The sequence below is a fragment of the Scyliorhinus torazame genome, chromosome 22, assembly GCF_047496885.1.
Source record: "Scyliorhinus torazame isolate Kashiwa2021f chromosome 22, sScyTor2.1, whole genome shotgun sequence".
Classification (NCBI taxonomy): Eukaryota; Metazoa; Chordata; class Chondrichthyes; order Carcharhiniformes; family Scyliorhinidae; genus Scyliorhinus; species Scyliorhinus torazame.
In genome coordinates, this window is record NC_092728.1 from 67,746,018 (window position 1) to 67,769,252 (window position 23,235).

Genomic DNA, 23,235 nt, shown 5'->3' on the forward strand with positions numbered 1-23,235 from the left:
ACAAAACGTTTGACAAATGTTCGATCAAATCCACTCATGCCAAGAAATCACATTATTTCCCTTCGTCTTGAGGGTATCGGAAACTCCTCAAGGAAAGTGACTTGGGCCTTTCCAAATTCCCTTTTGTCTCGGTTTATCACCAAACCCGCCTCCTGGAGTCGATCGAATAACTCCATCAGATGTGTCAAATGTTCTGTCCATGTGTGGCTGAAAATTACCAGATCGTCGATGTATACCGCACAATTGGGTAATCCTGAAACAACTTTGTTAGTCAACCGTTGAAATGTGGCTGGTGCGTTTTTCATGCCAAATGGCATAACTTTGAATTGGTATAGACCATCTGGAGTCACAAAAACTGAAATTTCCTTCGCCCTTTTGGATAAAGGTACCTGCCAGTAACCTTTAAGTAAATCCAGTTTGGAAATAAAAGCTGATTGTCCCACTTTCTCAATGCAATCCTCCAAACATGGGATAGGATAAGAGTCCGTTCTTGGAACTGCATTAACCTTTCTATAGACCATACACAACCGTTGGATACGGTCTGGTTTTGGTACCATCACTATGGGTGAGCACCATTGGCTGCAACACACTTCAATTATGCCATTTTTAAGCATACTCTCAATCTCTTTGTTAACCTGTGCCAATTTTAAAGGGCTAAGTCTATATGGATGTTGTTTGATTGGAACAGCATTTCCCACATCTACATCAAGTATAGCCATTTTAGTACTTCCCAATTTATCTCTACAAACTTGCCCATGTGATATCAATAACTCTTTCAGGTCAGTCCGTTTTTCCTCTGGTAAGTAACTCAACAATTTATCCCAATTTTTAAGAACATCCTCGTTTTCCAATTTAATTTGAGGTATGTCAAATTCACAGTCATCTGGATTTGGTTCGTCACTTTGAATTAGAATCATTAAAACCTCCTTCCCTTCCCTTTTAAGCATATTCACATGACACACTTGGTGATTCTTCCTTCTATCTGGTGTTTTTACAACATCATTCACCTCACTTAATTTCCTTTCAATCTGATAAGGTCCACAAAACCTTGCTTTTAAAGGTTCACCAACCACTGGTAACAACATTAAAACTTTATCTCCACTGGCAAAAGTACGAACTTTGGATTTCTTGTCCGCTACCCATTTCATCACATTTTGTGCAACTTTTAACTGTTGTCTAGACAATTCACCTGCTCTATTTAATCGTTCCCTAAAATTTGACAGGTAATCCAATAATGCAAGTTCTGATTTCTCACTCACCAATTTTTCCTTAATCAATTTAAGTGGCCGTCTTACCTCATGACCAAAAATTATTTCAAAAGGACTGAATTTGATGATTCATTAGGTGCATCCCTAATTGCAAACAGTACGAATGGAATTCCTTTATCCCAATCCTCTGGATAATCTTGACAATAAGCTCTGAACATTGTCTTTAATGTCTGATGCCACCTTTCTAATGCTGCCTGTGATTCTGGATTGTACGCAGTTGATTAAAATTGTTTTATTCCTAAGTTATCCATTCTTTGAGTAACCTTGAGGTAAAATTTGATCCTTGATCCAATTGTATTTCTGTGCCTAGTCCATATCTAGTAAAGAATTTAAGTAACTCCTCCACAATCTTTTTAGCTGTAATATTACGTACTGGAATGGTCTCTGGAAACCTAGTAGACACATCCATTATAGTCAAAAGATATTGATTCCCACTTTTCGTTTTAGGAAGTGGTCCTTCGCAATAAATTAGGACCCTTGTAAAAGGTTCCTCAAATGTTGAAATGGGTATTAAGGGCGCTGGTTTTATCACTGATTGAGGTTTCCCCATCATTTGACATGTGTGACATGATTGACAAAATTTAACTACATCTTCATGTAGTCCAGGCCAATAAAAATATTTTTGGATTTTAGCTTGAGATTTCCTTAATCCCAAATGACCTCCCACTGGTACCTCATGTGCAACTCGCAACACCTCCTTTCTATACCCTACCGGCAATACTACTTGATGAACTTCTGCCCACTTTTCATCCGCCTGCATATGTACTGGTCTCCATTTTCTCATCAAGACATCATTTTTACGGTAATAACATTCTGGTATACTCTCAGATTCCTCTTCCGTATATGCTTTCTGATATATCCGTTTTATTTCTACATCGTTTTGTTGTAACTCCGCCATATTTCCTAAACTAAAAATATCCGCCTCATCCTACACCTGTTCTTGTTCTTTTTCACCCATCTGATCAACAATCGTTTCTGATAATTGCACTTCAACTTCATCTTCATCTTTGATTTCTTGTCTTGTCTTAACCTGTGACTTTACGACCTTGTTACTACACAATACAGAAACATCCCAGGATATTCATCCTTCAACACTTCAATTGTCTGACTTTCCACTGGCTTATAAACCACAGTAGGCATCACTCCCACCTGCTATCCAACTATATCATTACCCAAGATAAACTGTATTCCTGGACAAGATAGTTTCTCTATTTCTCCTACTACCACTTCACCACTCTTCACTGGACTTTCCAACCTTACCTTATATAATTGAACACTACTCCTCTCGCCCTGAATTCCACATATCACCACCTTTTATGGCAACAGTCTTCCCAAACTACATAACTTCTCATCTCTTACCATTAAAGATTGACTAGCTCCCGTATCTCTTAAAATTGTGACTTCTTCACCTGCTCCTCCTGATACACATGAGTAAACTTTACCCACACAAGTAAATTCTTTAAAGAGATCTGGCACCTTCTTATCAATCACCTCTTGATCAGGCTGTACAATCTTTTGCACCTCCTTCGCTTCACTTGGGCTTTTCTTTACCACTTTAACAAACCCTACTGTCTTAACCTGTTTTACCACATCAGCCTTCCCAGTGCTTTTCTTCAACCACCAACACTGTGACTTTATATGGCCTACTTTATTACAGTGAAAACATTTTAAACTTTTCATTTCTTTTCCACCCTCCTGGATTTATTTTTTAATCTGAGGTACACTCTCCTTATTACCTCCCATCAGATCACCTTTACCTTTACCACTTGAGTATTTCTCATGTCTCCAGTTTCTATCTCTCACAGGCTGAAACCGATGTCGGAAACCAAGTTTTGATTTATGAACTAATTCATTATCATCTGCCATTTCTGCTGCTAATCTCGCAGTTTTAACCCTCTGTTCTTCCAAATGAGTTCTCACTACATCAGGAATTGAATTTTTAAATTCCTCCAAAAGTATAATTTTTCTGAGAGCCTCATAGGTTTGGTCTATGTTCAAAGCCCTTATCCACCTATCAAAATTACTTTGTTTGAGCCTTTCAAACTCCATGTATGCTTGACCAAATTCTTTCTTTAAATTTCTAAACCTTTTTCTGTAAGCTTCAGGCACTAGTTCATATGCACCCAAGATGGATTTTTTCACTACCTCATATTCCCAGATACCTCCTCTGGTAATGATGCAAATACTTCACTAGCCCTACCTACCAGCTTTGTTTGAATCAGTAATACCCACATGTCCTGTGGCCATTTCATTTGTTTAACTACCTTCTCAAATGAGATGAAAAAGGCTTCTACCTCCTTGTCATTAAACCTTGGCAATGCTTGGACATATTTAAATAGATCCCCACCAAGCCTTCGACTTTGATGCTCTTTCTCACTATCCTCATCACTATCTACCAACTGTACGTTTCCCTTTACGCCTGCCAATTTTAACTGACTGTCATGTTTCATGGCCATTTTCTGAAGTTCAAACTCTCTCTCTTTATCTTTTTCCCTGATCTGTATCTCCCTTTCTCTTTGTTTTGGTTCTACTAGGGCTATTCTTTCTTTTCTATTTTTTCTCTCTGCTTTTCTTTTTCCTCTCTCTCTCTCTTTCTTTTTCCTCTCTCTTTCTCTTTCCTCTCTCTCTTTCTTTTTCCTCTCTATCTCTTTCTCTCTCTCTTTCTTTCTCCTCTCTCAAGTATTCAAGCTGCTTTAATTCTTTCTCATGTTCCATTTGTTTAATTTGTAATTGAATTTTTGCCATTTCCAATGAGTCAAACTGTATCTCAGGTAACTTTAAATGCTTAACCACCGCCATAATTACCTCATCTTTTCGCATTTTGTCAGGTAATGTTAACTGCAATGTTTTTGCCAAATCTAACAGTCTGCTTTTAGTCTCTGTCCGTAAGGTACTGCGTGTGACCGTCTCCACCCCCAAAAACCTCTGAGCCTCTGAATGAGCCATTGTCCACAACACACTCCCTACTTAAACTGAAATGCCACACCTGAAAAGTAAACACAATATGCTCACCCCTCACTGTCTTTAAGTTCACTAAGCCAATCCAATAGATAGACTTTTGTCCCCCTCGAGCCCCCAATTTGTTATGGGCCAGGGTTTAGAGAACTCCAAAGTGTATCATGGAGTTCACCTGACCCACAACTTTTAATAGATTGTGGTATGTGGTCGAGCAGAAATGGAAAAGTATTTTTTTAAAGCAAAACCATGTTTATTCTATGAACTCAAGTTAACCTTTTTAAAACATACAGTGAACATCTTAGCAACCATCAATTCAAATACAACCCCCAAAGAATACAACACTAAGTAATCCTTAATAACTTCCCAAACAACATCCAGAAGACAAAAGAAACACCTTTTAACAGAAGCACATTAGGTTTACATTCACTACTGAGAACATTTATAATTCTGAATTCACCAAATTATCAAGAGATAGTATTTTCATGGCAGAGAGATCAACAGTACACCTGCTCTGTCTGGCTTCAGCTCCAACACTGAAAACGAAACTAAAACACACCCTGCAGCAAATAGCCTAACATGAAAGTAAAAAGCTGACAGACAGCCCAGCTCCACCCAACCTGACATCACTGCAGTAGTAAACACCCATTTACTAAAGGTATTCTCACATGACATAACTCACATTGAAAATAGCATTGATCAAAATATTACAATTCAAAAGTTGTATCTGATCATTGCTCTGGCACAATATTAGAAGTTGCATAGGTAAATGTGTGTCACCAGCAACAGTGTGTTGCTTGTGACATAAACCTCAAATTACTTGTGATATAAAATTCATGACATATATAGTCGTTTGGTAATACGGAACTTGAATATTTCTGAAAAAAAAAGAGCTTTTTTTTGTTAATGTTTTTCTTCTTGCACTAATCAGGACAACTCGCAAGAATTCCAATGCCAGGGGAAACACTTGGGCGGGATTCTCCACTCCCACGCCGAAGTGGCCGCGCCGTCGTGAACGGCGTTGAGGTTCACGACGGCGCGGAACGGCCCCAGTCCCGACCGATTCAGGCCCTGACAATGGGCCAGGATTGGGGCCGCGTCATCTACACGCGCCAGGCCTTGTCGCCCGCGTAAAAGCAGCGCCGCATAGATGACGCGGCTGGCGCCGCATAACGGGCGTCATCATGCGTGGTTGTCGTCCTCTCTAAATCCACCCCGCAAGAAGATGGGGGACGGACCTTGCGGGGCCGCGGAAGGAAGGAGGTCCTCCTTCAGAGAGGACGGCCCGACGATCGGTGGGCACCGATCGTGGGCCACCCCACATTCCAGGTGAAGCCCGGTGCAGGATCCCGCTCGCCCCCCCACAGGCCGCCCCCCCCCCCCAGCGTTCACGCACCGCCCACGACTGCAGCGACGAGGTGTGGACGGCGCCGGGCGGAACCCGCCGTTTTGGCCTGGCCGCTCGGCCTATCCAGGCCTCAGAATAGCGGGGGTGCCGGAGAATCGCCATTTTGGGTGTCTCCGGCGATTTTCCGGCCTGCGAAACTTGACCGGGCTGTTCCCGCCGCTTGGGAGAATTGCGGGAGGGCATCGGACCGGCGTCCCCGGAAATTTTGGCGGCCCAGGCGATTCTCCCAACCGGCGTGGGAGTGGAGAATCGCGCCCCTCAAGGTGTATACTATATGAGAAAAGAATGCTAATTGGTTGGCAAGTGGATTCTGATTGTTAGAGGCATTGCCATGGATAATGCACCAGTTGATGGTGACTGACAGTTAACTACCAAACATTGTTTGAAATTTAAACCTGGCAACGTGACTCTGATTGGTCAAGGCATTGCACTGCGGAATGAACCGACGAATGGCTGTCAATTACTTTATTCAGCTAAAACAGGCGCAATGTATGTAGATGTTCTTTCTGTCTGCAAAGAACAGGGCCCCGTGTATTAATATATGTAACTTACAGTACACGCATATGCGCCACACTGTGAGCCTGACTAACAATCTTGAATTGATTGTCAGTGTAATTCTTGGCATACCATGGATTATTTAGCAAACGTTGTCCAATCTCAGAATCACATCTCATGTCAACACTATGTTTGAGTTTTGCAAGCACGGGCTTTCCTGTTGCAAGCAGCAGAAGAACATTCTGTTTGATATGATTCACCACTCTTTGGGCCATGCAACCTACATACCTAGCATCACATTGATACTGAAATTCATTTATCATATTACTCATTTATGTGACAGGGAGGACATCTCTTTAACTTGATGGTAGCATCCTATTCCTGGTGAAAATCACTCATTCTGCTACTGAATGGTAGCATCGTGAAACAGCTAGCTTCACCTGCTGCTCAAATGTTTTGAAATACCTTGCCCTTCCAGGGTAATCTGAGGTAGACTGGGCACTTTGCAGTACCAAATGTGATAGCCTTAGGCCCGTTCATGAGTTTATGCGATATACAGTGCGAATTAATATGATCAGAGCAGCAATTAACCAGAGCAGCCTTTTATGCATCCTAGTTCAGCATCAAGCTTGCATGGAGTGCAAGTGGCTTGAGTCCTATTTATGAGGTTGCTGATAAGGCCCATTTTATAGTGCGTGGAACTGTAAGAATCCTTTCGTGTTTATTGAACAGTGAAGGTAAGCTTGTGGTAGACCTTGGAGAGAGATACCAGGCAGATTTAACATAACTAGTATGTTAAGGAAAGGGAGTTCATTTGAACGCTCCATTTCAAAGGTCAATCTGAGTGCAGGATGGAGCCCATTAGGACATGTAAGGAAATTATTACATGCAGCTGTGGATTTAAATATAGCAACGGTATCATCCACATATTGGAAATATGCAAGGAATAGGAGGTTAGGTGTCATTCCATTGAAGGCACATTTCCAATAGAACCCAACAAAAATGTTTGCGAGAGCTGGGCCTAGAGGAGATCCCATGGCAGCACGGTAGCATTGTGGATAGCACAATTGCTTCACAGCTCCAGGGTCCCAGGTTCGATTCCGGCTTGGGTTACTGTCTGTGCGGAGTCTGCACATCCTCCCCGTGTGTGCGTGGGTTTCCTCCGGTTGCTCCGGTTTCGTCCCACAGTCCAAAGATATGCAGGTTAGGTGGATTGGCCATGATAAATTGCCCTTAGTGTCCAAAATTGCCCTTAGTGTTGGGTGGGGTTACTGGGTTATGAGGATAGGGTGGAGGTGTTGACCTTGGGTAGGGTGCTCTTTCCAAGAGCTGGTGCAGACTCGATGGGCCGAATGGCCTCCTTCTGCACTGTAAATTCTATGATAAGAATGTGTGTGATTGGGCGTAAAGGGACATCACTTTTGTGTGTTGTGGGAAGCCCATACATACATGGAGCCATGAGGATGAACCCGGTCATATATAGGATGTGGCAGCTCATCGTTCTTATACCAGTCCAGCAAAGCGTCTCTTTTAGTTTACTTTTGAGCAAGGTTGTCCGGTCATGTTGAGCGACAAAAATATATTTTTATCAGCAATTTTTATCAGCAACAATACTTTGTTTCAATATGCTCGAGAATTTCCACTGCATTAGAATATGGTGGCACAGACATTTAATTAACTATTTCACAGAGGATTTTCAAAGAGACGCCTACATGATATTTATCAACAAGGCATGAAACAATACATTGGTACAGCAACAAAATGAAACGCTGAAGTGCCAGACAAGGATTTAGGTTGGTGCTTCACAATTTCAGTTCAAATGAACAGGGTGAAAGGGAAGTTAATTCAAGAGTAGCTCCAGTCAGTTTTGTTACGCCTACTTTGTGAAAACTCCAATTACAGAGTAGCACTGATAGGATTGACAGCAGACTATCAATCTACCTTGCCAGAGGAATTTGTGTGGTGCATGATTAATTAAAAGATAGAGAGAAAAACAAAATATACGTAAGAAGTTCTACTTTTGCCTTTGAATACAATACATTTTTACCATGTCTGATGCTTCAACATATTACTCGAAGAATGAACCTTAACATTCAAAACTTTTGATAATTTTGGATAGAAATTGACAAGAATGATGAATGATTTCAGTCAAGTTTCAAAGCATGTAAATTGGGACTCCACAAACTCTATTCCCTGAAAGAGAGGCTGCACAAAAGCATATATGAGCTATAGCTCTAATTGCCCAGCACAACAAGAGTTTGTGAGTAATTAATCTCTCACCGATTAGAGGAACATCAATTAGTTTCAGAACAAATAAAAGCCATTGGTCCCAACATGGTGAACTTTTCTGGGTGGATCTACCCAGCACCATCTCACCATAATCCATCAATCTCCCCAAAGTATTCAGTGAATCCATGGATACCTTATATCCTGTAACTTATTCCATAAGCTGAGATGGCAGTGTTGTGCAAGTCTGAGATACATCAAGACATTGAACAGAAATTTCAAATACTTACATGTTGCCGCCATTGTTGAGTGCATTCTTGTTCATCGTGTGAGAAATGGACTTTGTGTTGTTGAGGGAGGGGGGCTCTTCTTGCGTGGGTGTCAAAGCTCCCACCATGCGCTGAAAGAATGATGTTCGAGTCTGTGTGAAAGATAATACGTTGCAGGTCGGGAATGAAAGGGACTTATGGATGCAAACCCAAAAAAAAAGGTACAAGCAAAATCAAAAGGCAAAAATCTGAGGAGGCTGTTTCGTTGGTGGACCCCACCGCTAGATTATTCCAATTGCATGGAAATGTACAAGGCCATACAATAATGTACTGTAAATGCCGTACAGTGAGAACTTTCCTTCTGGGCTTTTTAAGCCCTTCAATCTCACATACATAAAGAAGGACTGCAATTGGTAATTCACTGAAAATTGCACCACAAAATGGCACCCGATTACATAACCAAAAAAGAGTATCTAGTCAGCTGTCATGTGGTGGTGAACTATTTTTGAGGGAAACAGCGCTTTCCAACTTATTTTCCCTTAAATTAACAGAAAGCCTTTGTTCATTTGCGGCAAATACATGTTTTTGAGCCCAACAGGAGTAACACAGGCCTGATAGCAAGCGTGTGACATTGTACTCAATATCATGCCTCAGCTTCATCATGGTGACTATTGGCAGTCAGGAGAGAGAGAGAGAAAGATGGCAGTCTGGGAGGAAGCAGCTCGACAGACAAGGACAAGTGCAGAGGAGAGCAGAGGCCTGGTGCAGGCTAGCGAGAGAGAGAGGAGTGATGGTGAAGTGAAGGTGAAAGGTGCCAAGGATCTCAGACAGCACAAAATGGCATGCAAAAGAATTGAAGAGAATCTGACACGAGCATGAAAGATGACATAAAATGGTGACGGGGGTGATGTACGCATGTTTGCACTGAAGCAATAGGTTACTGTTGCAAGCCAATGACAGTAGTTCCACTGAAGATATAAACAATTACAAATTCACACCACATTGCGGTTAAATCATTTATGCTACAGTGTGAGTACAAATAACGTACACATGGCTACTCTGAGTCTTGTATTTAGTTGTCTCCTTGGCACATTCACTCACTAAACACACATCAACTCTTCCTTCCAGTGGGGGATGACCCACACAGCAGGGAAAGCAAGCCGGCAACAATACAAATGAGAGGCCAGACAGTGTACAGAAGGGATGGCAACTTGTAAAGTGGATTTACAGATTTGTCTAAGCTAAACAAAGGATTGGCATTTCATTTTACACTTGCCTTGTATTCATAAATAAGCAAATATGAAATGTTCATATATTTTAGCGGAGGGATATAAATAAATGAGCGCATGTTACAATCCTTGTGGTAAGGGTCAAATCTCTAGTGATCTGCTCGAAGAGAGATTTGCTCCCTCTCGTGGTCTCGGGCATTTTGTTTTCTGATGTCCAGTGAAGGAATCGTGATTCTTTGGCTCTGCTATCAACACATTTTTAGAACATAACATCCTAGGGTGGCTCGGTGGCGCAGTGGTTGGCACTGCTGCCTCGCGGCACCAAGGACCCGGTTCGATCCCGGCCCTGGGTCACTGTCTGTGTGGAGTTTGCACATTCTCTCCGTGTTTGCGTGGGTCTCACCCCCACAATCAAAGATGTGCAAAGCAGGTGGATTTTGCCATGATAAATTGCTCCTTAATTAGAAAAACATTTAAAAAAAAAAGAAAATAACACCCTGGGCGGGATTCTTCAGCCTCGCCCCCCCCCCCCCATCGACTGGAAATTCCCGCTCGAGATCAATGGACGTTTAGATGGTCTGCATCCCATCCGTGGCGGTGGGCACGGCTGAATAATCCATCCCCTGGCCATTTTTCCACCACTGCCCAATGGTAGAATCCTTGGAGCTAGCCTTCCAATACCTTTATAGAATAGAATGGTAACTGGTAGGAGAGTCAAAAATGAATGGGGACAAGTGCACAATAAAACAAAATCGCGTTAAACACTGGATGGAGATTGTGGGCTGAATTCTCAACATTTGGTCTCGAAATGTGAGTTGGGCCATTTCACAATTCGCAAGCTGCACCCATGAATGCTATCCAACCTCATCCAGATCATGGTAAAATATTTGGTCTTTTGCAAACAGAAACACACCTCCACAGCCAAACAGAAATTCAGCCCTGTATCTGAAAAGCACAGCGGCCTCCAGACTCCCAACCTCTCTAAGAATTCTTCTAAAATACAAACCTTTTACTTGTTCAAAATTTACCTCAGAAATAAGGGAAGGCAATTCTCTTTTAATTTGGAAAAAAATAAGAAAAGAACATACCGAGTGAAAAAAGCCCTGTGGCTCGCCGATGCATTCCAACCAGAAAATATGCACCAAGGACGACCCCACTCCTGCCATTTGCTCATTCGCCAATTTCAGAAACAAGGTGCAGTGTGCTATTTAAAACTGACTGCCTGGGTGGCTACCTGGCAGCATAGCTTGGCTGCTTGCACAACCTGCCTGATGTTCAATGCATTGGTTTAATTGGGGTGAAAGTCAGGCATGCTTTACAATGGGTGGGCAATGCCCTCTGCCAAGTCCCTACTCGAATAATGTAGATGAAAATTGCCCTCAATACGTTCCCTCCTCTTGTGGAAAATAAAGCTATCCCAATGTAAGACGAGAGTAACACACACATACACAAGCATATATACATACACTTGCACACAGAATCAACCACTCTGTTTGTTACGGATTTCTTCGTAGAAAGGGCTTGAAGCAGACATTTTATACTGCTGCACTAATCCATGCAAAGTAGTCTAAAATGGTAGAGTTTGAGCAATTAAGACATCATATACATTGTACAGTGATCACAGAAACATAACAGTAATGGGAATAGCATAACGACCAACAAAAGTTACATGTAATTGGTGGAGTTCATTGCTGAGGTTGTTGGGAAGGACTAATTACAACCAAACCTATCTCCATCGGGCTAAAGTAATGGTCTCATTAACCAGCCAGCAGGGCGAGACGTTAACAAATGTTGAAAACTCCATGCAATGAGAGAGAGAGGTTAAATAGCCAGTATATTCTGGAATATGTAAACTTGCATTTTGAAAAGTCATATAAGATATTTAGGGAACTTTCTCCATTATGGAAATTAGAAAAGCAGGGTTATAATCGTGCATGGGTTTATGGCTCAGTCTTTCTCGTTACCTGTGATAAGCTGCCAGGCTGCTGTTGCTGCATTCTTTTACTTTTGTTCTGCTTGTAGTAATCAAAAATCATCAGAGCTGCATAGACTTTCCCCACTGTCAACTCTGTGGCTGCAGAAAGAGAGAAAGAAAGAAAAATGTGAGGGCTCTCCCCACTCTTGCAGTGTTGCCCCTTTAAATTCAGTAAATCTCAGTAGGCTGTCCATCCCAATAGGGATTATCTAAGGAACTACCTTTTGTGGGGCCTTTTCTTTTACAGCTATTTCTTTATCCTGTATGCGAGCTACTGTGCAATGCAAACATTTTGGACAAGGTGTATACATAAAAACAAAATAAAATGAAACACTCTGCACAGTTGCTTTAACTGTAAAATAGCCTGCAAAGTATTGTGCAAGATTCCACATGGTCTGATATATCAGTTAATAGATGGGTTTCTTGAAAACAGCTTTCTTGTCAGTATGCTTGCTCTGACATTTCTAATACCCCTTCTAGACTCAAAAATCAAGCCAACATTTGCTGATCTCAGATCAGTAAATTGATGCATTGGATACATATTGACATTTTCTAAAAATCCATACATTTGTTAATTACACTTAAGTTTGCTTGCAGGGACACAGGTTCAATGTAAGCAAAGTTATATTTAAGCTTGTTGTCAGGAGTTTCGGCTTCTCAGCTGGGCAGTGAAGATAGGGGGCGGGATTCTCTCAGCCCAGGCCAGGCCGGAGAATTGCCAGGACGGGCGTGAATCGCGTGACGCCGCCCCGATGCTGGTCCGCCGATTCTCCGGACAGCAGAGAATTGGTGCCATCGGCGCCGGCATGATCGGTGCGGCGCCGGTCGGGGGCCGTTCCACGCGGCTCCCCCTGCCGATTCTCCGTCCGCGATGAGCCGAGCGGCCGCGCAAAAAATCTGAGTCCCGCCGGTGACGTCCACGTGTGTTCTTACTCGGCGGGACCTCGGCGTGCATGCATCTAGGGGGCAGCCTGGTGGGGGGGGGGGGGGCGGAGGGGTTCCGACCCCGGGGGGGGTGGGGCCTCCGCTGTGGCCTTGTCCGCGAACGAGGCCTACCGATTGGCGGGTCGGCTTCTCGGGCTGGGGGCCTACTTTGCTCCGCGCCGGCCCCTGGAGCCCTACGACATGTTGTGTCGGGGCTGGCGCGGAGAAGGAGGTCACTGCGCATGCGCGCATTGATGCCGGTCCCACTGCGTATGCGCAGACCCGCGGCGGCCATCTGATGCCAGCATCGGCAGCTGGAGCAGTGTGGGTCACTCCAGTGCCATGCGAGTCCCCTGTAGAGGTCAGAATTGCTGCTCCTGAGGGCATGTTGACGCCGGCGTGAAACGCGGCAGCGTTTACGATGGCGTCAACACTTAGCCTCAGGATCAGAGAATCCCGCTCAGGAACTTGCCAAGAAGCCGATCACGGTGAACAAGGGACTGAAGCATATTTCTAAGATTGAGCAATATCTGTGTTTATTCTGTGACCTAACATATTTAAAACATAGTACTTACATTTATATGGCAATGAACAAGAATGAAATGTTTGCGAGTACTTAACACTTTTCTGGAAATCTGTGAGTAATGTAAGAAAATGAGGCAGCCATTCTACACCAGTAATTGGTAGATAGCATGGGATAAACAAACAATTCATTGATTTTATTGGTGGTGTTGGGTGAGTTCAGAATGTTAGCAGGATTCAAAGAGAGTTCTCTCTGCACTTCTTCACATACCAGCACCAAATCTTCCTCTGAACCACTGGAGCACGTAAATGGGATCTCAGTTAATTATTGCAGATGGCACCTCCAACAATGCAGATTAGACACTTGAAGGCTTAGTTCATTCTTTTTATCACGGTTGGAATTTAACACATGATAACTTGGCCAAGTATCCAACTTGACCGATGCCATCCATAATCGCTTTTGTCCTGTGACTTAGTAGAATTCAGATCAATGTTTCAAGCAAAGCTTTCATTACCCCAACGTCAATGTTATTTTTAATGGGCGAGCTCATGGACACCAGGATGCAAGTGTTCACCAGCTCGTTCAGAATTTGCAATTTCACAAATGTTTTTGCAACTACTACAATTTGGCTGTTAATGAACCGTGATAGCGCTTTGTCTGAGATTGAATGCTGTACTTATCCACTAATCTCTTCCAGTTACCATTTCAACACAAGTAATCCAAAAAAGGGAATGGGCACAGATCTTCTTCTATATACATAATCCAGCAAGATCTTATATCGTTACTGATTATCAGTAATTCATCTATCTTTCAAAGTATTTTATTGTCCTCTTCCAATTTTCTCATTTCCTCTCTGGAAGATGCTGTCTCTTTTGTTGTGGGGAGATTCCGCTGGTACTGGATAAGCTCCAGAACCCTTCACTCACAGGTTTAGCAAGCAACTATCAAGAATAATAGGAGCTTCTGGGCTTTGCTTCCTTGGTGGCCCGGAGACGGATTTTACTGGGATGGAGGGACTCGGATCCCCCGAAGTCGGGGATTTGGGTTAGTGACATGGCGGGGTTTCACAGGCTTGAGAAAATTAAATGCGCCTTGAGGGGCTCATTACAGGGGTTCGCTCACAGGTGGCAGACGCTCATCGACTTCTTCAAGAAAAATTAGACTGTCAGCTGGGGGAGGGGGAGGAGGTGGGAGGGGGGGAGAAGGGGAGGAATGGAAGTGACAAATAAGGGTAGAAAACCAATGACGGGAGGGCCGGAAAGGTCTGGCGGCGTATTTTCATAAGCCATGTTGGTTGGTGTTTGTCTTCGGCGGTGGGGGGGGGGGGGGGGGGGGGCGGGCGGAGGGATGATGATTATTTTCTTGTGGGTTCTGTCTCTGTTGGATGTTGTTGTTGACAAGTGTTAAAATTATAAATGCCTCAATAAAATATTTTCAACAAAAAAGAGAATCTTAGGAGCTTCACTTGTGAGACTGATTCTGTCCTTGCTCTCCACATTCGCACTAATGATATAAGACCATAAGACATAGGAGCAGAATTAGGCCACTCAGTCAATCGATTCTGCTCCGCCTTTCAGTCATGGCTGATATTTTCTCATCCCCCATTCTCCTGCCTTCTCCCCATAACCCCTGATCCCCTGGTCCAGTAGCAATGAAACCAATTATAAGATCTCAGTTCCTGCCCTGGTCAAAATCAGCTTGCATAGAACAGAACAAGGGTTCGTCTTTCTTGGACTAGATCGTTTGGCTAAGCACTGGGTCATTCTTTTAGCAACTGACTCATGAAGGCATAGATCGGTCACTAAGTTAAAAGCCTTTTCTAAAATGATGGGAAATGTTCTGGTTTTATCAAGTCTAACTGCAAGCAGCATATCATTAAAACAATGACCAAGTATTGCACCACTCCATTTAATTTGGTTTACCGATTCCCTCGTTAGCACCTTCCTTTCAAGTGCAGCAGATGTTTGAAACCTGCTTTTAAAGTTCGATATGTGGACTGCCATAATATACAACCTGGTGTTGTAAGACTTCTTACTGTGCCATAATATAAATCAAGCTTATACGTACAAATTCTTGTTTTACATAAAAGTTGCAACATGAGCCCAGGTTCTTCACCAAAGTTCTCAGTAATAAAAGAGCAGCTCTCGGATTAAGGGAAAGGCCAGGGACTTTAGCTCATTTGTTTGGATGTAGATAATACATAAATCAAAATCATTAAAATATTGGCTCAATAAGCACAACTGAAGACATGTAATGTCCTTTCAGCAAAACCAACCCCATTGAATTTAGGAAGAGTACTTACGTCTATGTGGAGGCACCAGTATATCCAGAATCTTCTGAGATAGATTTGGCCAAACAGCGGTTATTTCCTTCCGAAGCTCCGCATCAGATTGCTGTTGATATGCACCTCCTACAGGAGAAGGCAAGCACAGTCAGACTCTGCTCTTCCTCCAGTGTGCATGGAAATTGTTGTTCTGTACCCATTCTGATCTACATCCTGGCAAACGGCATTTGTACTTTTGTTCACTATGTGTGTGAAAATGAAATGAATGAAATGAAAATCGCTTGTCACAAGTAGGCTTCAAATGAAGTTACTGTGAAAAGCCCCTAGTCGCCACATTCCGGCGCTTGTTCAGGGAGGCTGGTACGGAGGCTGTGAGGCTAACTGGAAAGGCCGAAGCCCCAGAGGTTAACACTACGAAACAGCTTGTCATGCCAACGTTTTTGTACAGTCATTAGATATCTATCCCGACAGTGCAAAAATAATTAATACAAGCAGATCAATAGGAGATAAATTGTGACTCTACAGATTTGGCTTAGAAACAAAATTAGGTATGATAAATGGATACCCCGAAAATCAAAAGTACTTCTTCACAATGCAAGAATGTCCATGATAAAAGTAAACACAGAGAAGGACAAATTGAAGCAAATGACGAAAAAGAAATGGATGATAGTTAAAGAGCATGCATGCCTCATTAATGTGGAAGTATAACTCTACTCCCTACAAATGGTCATCTGGGAAAGATCCTCCTTCTCAGACAGCGGGTGGGATTCTCTGATCCTGAGGCTGTGTTGTCACTGTCATCAACACAGTCACGTTTCTCGACGGCGTCGACATGGCCTCAGGAGCAGCGATTCTGACCCCTGCAGGGGGCCAGCACGGCACTGGAGTGTCAGATGCGTGCCGCGGGTCTGCGCATGCGCAGTGGGACTGGCGCCAATGTGCACATGCACAGTGGGACCGGCGCGATTGCCACGCATGCGCAGTGGCTCCCTTCTCTGCATTGGCCCCGTGCAACATGGCGTAGGGCTACAGGGGTCGACGCGGAACAAAAGAGGCCGGCAGCCCGAGAGGCCGGCCCGCCGATCGGTAGTCCCCGATTGCGGGCCAAGCAACAGCGGAGGCCCCCCCCCCCCCCCTGGAGTCATATATAAACCTCGAGACCAGGGCAACGAGAACCAGAACCAGAAGCAGAACTCAGAGAGAGAGAGAGAGGGGAGAAGCAGAGTCAGATTACAGTCAGCTCGGTCATGGGAAAGAGACAGGGCAGAGCAGCCGAGCTAAAAAAGCTAAGTACATCTAAGGAAGACTAGAATTTAAAAAGTAGGCAGAGTCAGCTCAGAGATAGCTCTAACAGCTCTGTACATGGGAAAGATAGGACACAGCAACTGGGCTCATGAGCGAATACATCTAAAGAAGACATGACTTTAAAGAAGATTGATTGTCAAGTTGGGCCTGAAGGTCCCTTCAACCAACCAGAAGGATCCAGAAGCAAGATCTTTTTACTTTTCTGTAAAGACAGTGATTGCATCTTTTAAAAAGAGGAAAAAATATATAATAATAAAATAACTTAAAAGTTTTAACCTGGTTATTAGTCTACTTTACTTACTTAGCAATGCGGGACCCAGGATTGATGCTACTAAGTGGTAAGTAGATGAAATCTTCGGTGAAGGTATGGGTTATACTGGGGGATAACTTGAAAACATAGTTTGACCTGAATAGCACCCATTGAAGCCTGTATCGGAGTCGGGGAGTGAGAATCCCTGATCACCATTTAGAATGTCGGCCCTTTTTGGTATAGGGGGACTTCTAAGAATAGTGGTGAGTTTTCAAAAACAGATGTCACAACTTTTAGCCTCAATAGTTTATGATGCATACGCAAGAATGACTGTTGGAAATGCATACTTGGGCAGCACGGTGGCGCAGTGGGTTAGCCCTGCAGCGTCATGGCGCCGAGGTCCCAGATTCGATCCCGGCTCTGGGTCACTATCCGTGTGGAGTTTGCACATTCTCCCCATGTTTGCATGGGTTTCGCCCCAACAACGCAAAAGATGTGCAGGTTGGGTGGATTGGCCACATTAAAATTGCCCCTTAATTGGAAAAAATGAATTGGGTACTCTAAATTTAAAACAAAAAGGAAATGCTTACATATATTGAAAAATTGAACTTCAAAGTAAGTATTTCTATAACGTAATAGGTTCCAGACTCAATCTAAAGAAACCCACTGTGGATTACATCACCTATCAGAAGAAGTATAGTGTCACTACAGTTCTGTTCCAGTCCAAATAACATTGAAAGACTGATTGAAAAGTTGAACAGCCAAAGAAAAGAGATGTTCATCAGTATCTTATGTCCCTGAACATTTACAGCAAGGGGGTTGGTGACATCAGTGCCCAGACTGAGCGGGCACTGGCTGTACTGGTTAACACAAGATGACTATGAATCAATTGTGTGTGTGGGCGAGGGGGAGGGGGGGGGGGGGCAGAGATAAGATTATGCAAATTGTCATGGAGATTGACCCATAAATAGCCCACTCTTATTGTACAGTGTGAGATTATTACTGGTGTCACTAACAATTATTAAAAGAATAAATGGATCCCACATCTCCAGGGTAGCATGCCATACTCATGTAGTGAGGACACTGAAATAGTTATGGTCAGCCATACCTACAATAAACGCTGCAATAGCCATTCATTCCAATTTGTGAAAACAGGCTTTTAGATTGAATTCAATTCATGCGAACCGAATGCAAGTTGCAAACTACAACATGGACAGCACAATAAACAACTATAGGATGGAAATCCGATAGACACCACTAAAGGAAGATGATGCGTTCACCTGTAAATCGCAAGAAAAGCAGAGCTGGGTGACCAGACGAACTGGTCAGCGGAATGAGGAGGACTCAAGGTGATGAGCATCTTCAGATCGCAATGGTAAAGAAAACCCAGAGACCAAAGAAAAAGCTTCTGGTCCACTTATAAGCATGAGCATGTGTTATTTTAATGGACATTTGTTGTACATGTACCATACCTGATGGATCAATTATGTGTGGGGGAGGGGGGCACAGAAAGAGATGTGTTTCAGCTAAGATAATGCAAATTGTCATGGAGATGGACTCAAAAATAGCCCACTCTTATTGTACAGTGAGACAAACTTAGTAGAGAGAGAAAGTTAATTGCCTTTGGACAGCTAAGTTCCTTTTTTAAAAAAATATTTTATTGGAGGAATTTTCAAAATACATAATGAAGAAAAACAAAAAATAACGGTGGCAGTAGCAAACAGCCACAACATGCCAGAAATATCGCACCCCCCCCCCCCCCCCCCCACCCTCCAGGGAGGGCAGCACAGTGGCATCGTGGTTAGCACTACTGCCTCATGGCACCGAGGAACCGGGTTCGATCCTGGTCCCGGGTCACTGTTTCTCCCCGTGGGTCTCACTCACACAACCCAAAGATGTGCCAGGTAGGTAGATAGGCCATGCTAAATTGGCCCTTAATCGGAAAAAAGTTTTTAAAAAATAAATCTCCCCGCTGCCCCCCCTTTTATAAACTTTTTACCCAGACCCCCAACCCAAACAGTAAATGAAACCCCCATACCCCACCCACACGCTGACAGTTCAGTACTCCTTAAAGAAGGCAATGAACAGCTTCCACCGGGAAGTGAACCCCTGCTCTGCACCCCTAATGGTGAACTTGATTTTCTCTAAGTACAGGCACTTTGTCAAATCGTTCACCACGGCAGGAAGTCCTGCGTCAGCGAGCTGATAGCCAAACCGATGTCCAGAAGCTCTGTGGTCCCAGCAGCGCCAGGGAGGAGTGATGACCACTGCTGGGAGTACAGGAAGACCCCCCAAATCAGACAGTCACTGGAGTCAGACACCAGGGTAAGTGGGAGAACTTTTGCTGGGGCTGGTTTAGCACAGTGGGCTAAATCGCTGGCTTGTAATGCAGAACGCAGCCAGCAGTGCGGGTTCAATTCCCGACCAGCCTCCCCGAACAGGCGGTGGAATGTGGCGACTAGGGGCTTTTCACAGTAACTTCATTGAAGCCTACTTGTGACAATAAGTGATTATTATTATTAAAACACCAGCTTCAAATGCAATGCCCTCAATAAATCAGATGAATAGTGTGACTCTGAAGAACCCAATTAAGGTTATCGCAAATACGTTCTGACTTTTAAAACAATCGATATAAAAATTAAATTTGAGAAGTCCTTTCAGAATCCCAGAATGGTTACAGCGCAAGAGGCAGCCATTCAACAACTTGGGCGCGATTCTCCGACCCCCCCACCGGGTCGGAGAATCGCCGGGGGCCGGCGTGAATCCTGCCCCTGCCGTGTCGCAAATTCTCCGCCGCCGGTGATTCGGCGGGGGCGGGAATCACGCCGCCCCAGTAGGCGGGAATCCCCCGGCAATTCTCCGGTCCGCGACGGGCCGATGTCCCGCCGCTGTCAACCCATGCCAGCCGGCGTGGATTGAACCACCTTTGGGATGGCGGGACACGGCGGCGCGGGCGGGCTCCGGGGTCCTGGGGGGGGGGCGCGGGGTGATCTGGCCCCGGGGGGTGCCCCCATGGTGGCCTGGCCCGCGATCGGGGCCCACCGATCTGCGGGCGGGCCTGTGCCGTGGGGGCACTCTTTTCCTTCCGCCTTCGCCATGGTCTCCACTATGGCGGAGGCGGAAGAGACCCCCTCCACTGTGCATGCGCCGGGATGCCGTGAGCGGCCGCTGACGCTCCCGCGCCTGCGCCGCCCGGCAAAGTCATTTCCGCGCCGGCTGGCGGGGCACCAAAGGCCTTTCCTGCCAGCTGGCGGGGTGGAAATCAGTCCGGCGCGGGCCTAGCCCCTCAAGGTAAGGGCTCGGCCCCTCAAGATGTGGAGAATTCCGCACCTTTGGGGCGGCGTGATGACGGACTGATTCGCGCCGTTTTTGGCGCCGGTCGGCGGACATCACGGCGATCACGGAGAATCCCGCCCCTTGTGTCTGTGCTGGCTATCCGTAGGATCAGTCCACCTAGTGCGACTTGCCCACCTTCTCCCCATATCCCTGCATATTCACTACACTGGAACTGAATATCATGCATTGCATAGAATGGATGGCTGACCTATAATTGCCCGTCTAGCACCACCCCCGAGAATTTCTCCTTCTCTTTTGTTAGATAGTGTTAACACACACTTCACACAGACCTCAAGCCTATGTGACGAGATTACACTTTTCAAAATCCTTGACAGAAGTATTGTCAACATTCGCAGAAAATTCCACAGGTATAGTCAGAATCCTTCCTTGTTGCACACTCGGTTCCGTTCACTGATTACCATTATTTACATCAGTAATGGCAAGCAACCATTTAATTTCTATGACAGATTTTGAAAAAAGATGTTCAGCAAGTGCTTTTTAAAATGATCAACACATTGCTTAAAGTTTATGTCAAAATGGGGGTGAAACCATCTTTTGCTATGTCAATGCCATCACTATTTGCTCATGCTCTCCTGGTGATTAAATGTTAGTGAAGTCATAAACTCACAGGTACAAATTAAATAAATGGTTAAGATGTCATGTTTGTCCCATATTTAAAAAAATCCATTGTCATTTTTGCAGAGCGAGGGATATAAAGTAAAATGATGTAATTTAAGAATAATTCAAACTGCGTTCTGAAACTTAAAAATATTGCATGTAAGACTTATGTCTGCCTGATCTTATCTTCTATTAGTCGTATACATGTAGCATTTTGTTTTCTTTTGGACTCTTTACATTGACCAGACTGCCGAGGTTAGTGTTCGATAGTCAACAGCTTTTTCTGATTTGTGGCTAATCCCTTTTCACTTAAACAGCAAGCTCCACAGGTGTGATTTTATCATTCTGTGTGATAATAATGTGGCCCGGGCATGTTGAGTCTGCATGCAGCCATCAGCTTTTTCAATCTTTACTCTGCTGTGGCAGGTGTCAGTGACTGCTCCATGTATAGATGATAAGTAAGGCTTGCTCAAGTGCTGCATCAAAGGCAAAGGAGTTAATGGCCACTTTCGGCCCTACTCCATCTGATATGTATTATCAATTTTGAAACATGTCGCTGGGCTCTTTTAGTTAACTGTCACCACGTAACAAAGTCTACTTGAGTTGCTTTTGGAGGCAGTCTTCTTTCTCTGGTTTCTCAATTGGTGAGCAATCGTCAACGTGAAAATGAAGAAAATTCCAAATCCGGTATTTGAACTTCTGACAACAGCCCGCACCCTCTGACCTCAAAAATAGTTCAGCCATCAGTGCCAGTGGGAGATAAGCAAAGGAATCCTAATTAAAAAGCTTCCCTCACAATTAGATGTAGAATACCATTTAGATTCAAAAGAAGGAAACAGAGCCCTTTATTCTCTGGTAAGATCAAGTACACTGTAATAAACTTACAACTCCGGAAAAGAGTGCAAATAAATTTGTAATGTTTTCAGATATTTTGTACTCTGATATTTCAATAATTTTGATCATATAAATATCATCAATAGTTGCTAAATGTTATGTAATTTTTGATAGGCTTATCATTGACTTAGGCAATCTGCACTATATATTAATATATTGAAATCTCTGTTCTCACAAACAAAAACCACTCAGCATTTTTCCCTGTGGCTTAACTGAGGAACTTTCAGAGTTTCACTACGTGAATCTTACAACTCCGTGTTTTGTATCATTCTTTTTTAATTGTATGGATTTAAACAAAAACGCATTGCAAGCCAAAAACACGTGCTGTAGTTTATCACTTCAGAGTTTTAAACTATTTCCCCCCGTTCAATGACTTCAGTGAAAAATACATTACAGTCCACTTATGTCAATGCGGCGTTATCTGCTTGCTCAAAATTAAAATTGTCTAATAATTGGAATTAATGGGCATAAATAAAACAGTAAAGGAACAAATTTGAATCAAGCAACTCTGACCTCAAAAGCAGAAAACAAAGCTTTTTTAGCTGGCTGCCTTTCTGGAGAAAGGTATGCCTCAGATAACCGGGGAGACAAATCAAAGCTGGTTTGTTGAAGCCTGCAGATTACAGCAATAGATCCTCACAAAGTTAACATGCAGCTGGTGCCTTACCCTGCGTCAGTTAAAGGGAGCAATTTATAAATATCAGGGAGTTCATGTCGTGAGCGCTGCTGGCCCATTGCGGTGTGCACAAAGGTAGGAAGGTCATAGACGAGGTGTACACAAAGGCAGGAAGGGCATAGAAGAACTCAGCAATAGGACCTACATCAGTAATTGCAGTTTGCACCTGCAGAGGCTTAATTTTATAGGCATATTCAAATGGTTGCTTCACTTGCTTTGCACATTTTTCTTCCAGCTCTATTTTATAGCCTTCCCAAGCCAACACCCTACCATGCCAACTGGTATAATAATAAGAATCTTTATTATCACAAGTATGCTGACATTAACACTGCAATGAAGTTACTGTGAAAAGCCCCTAGTCACCACATTCCAGCACCTGTTCAGATACACAGAGGGAGAATTCAGAATATCCAATTCACCTAACAGCACGCCTTTCGGAACTTGTGGGAGGGAACCTGAGCACCCGGATGAAACCCACGCAGACACAGGGAGAACGTGCAGACTCCACACAGACAGTGACGCAAGCCGGGAATCGAACCTGGGACCCTGGAGCTGTGAAGCAACAGTGCTACCCGCTGTGCTACCGTGCCGCCCACTTCT

At 43.9% G+C, this 23,235-nt stretch overlaps 1 protein-coding gene across 1 annotated transcript in view; it reads right to left on the bottom strand.

The window, feature by feature from the left end:
• Window positions 1-23,235, bottom strand: part of cacna1ba (calcium channel, voltage-dependent, N type, alpha 1B subunit, a) — a 949,382-nt gene that overhangs the window by 21,190 nt on the left and 904,957 nt on the right. Inside the window, exons 41-43 of the mRNA XM_072488273.1 lie at window positions 15,575-15,682; window positions 11,815-11,924; window positions 8,643-8,773 (exon numbers count right to left, since the gene is read on the bottom strand). Of these exons, the coding sequence (XP_072344374.1) occupies window positions 8,643-8,773; window positions 11,815-11,924; window positions 15,575-15,682 (349 nt within the window). The remainder of the gene's footprint in view (window positions 1-8,642; window positions 8,774-11,814; window positions 11,925-15,574; window positions 15,683-23,235) is intronic.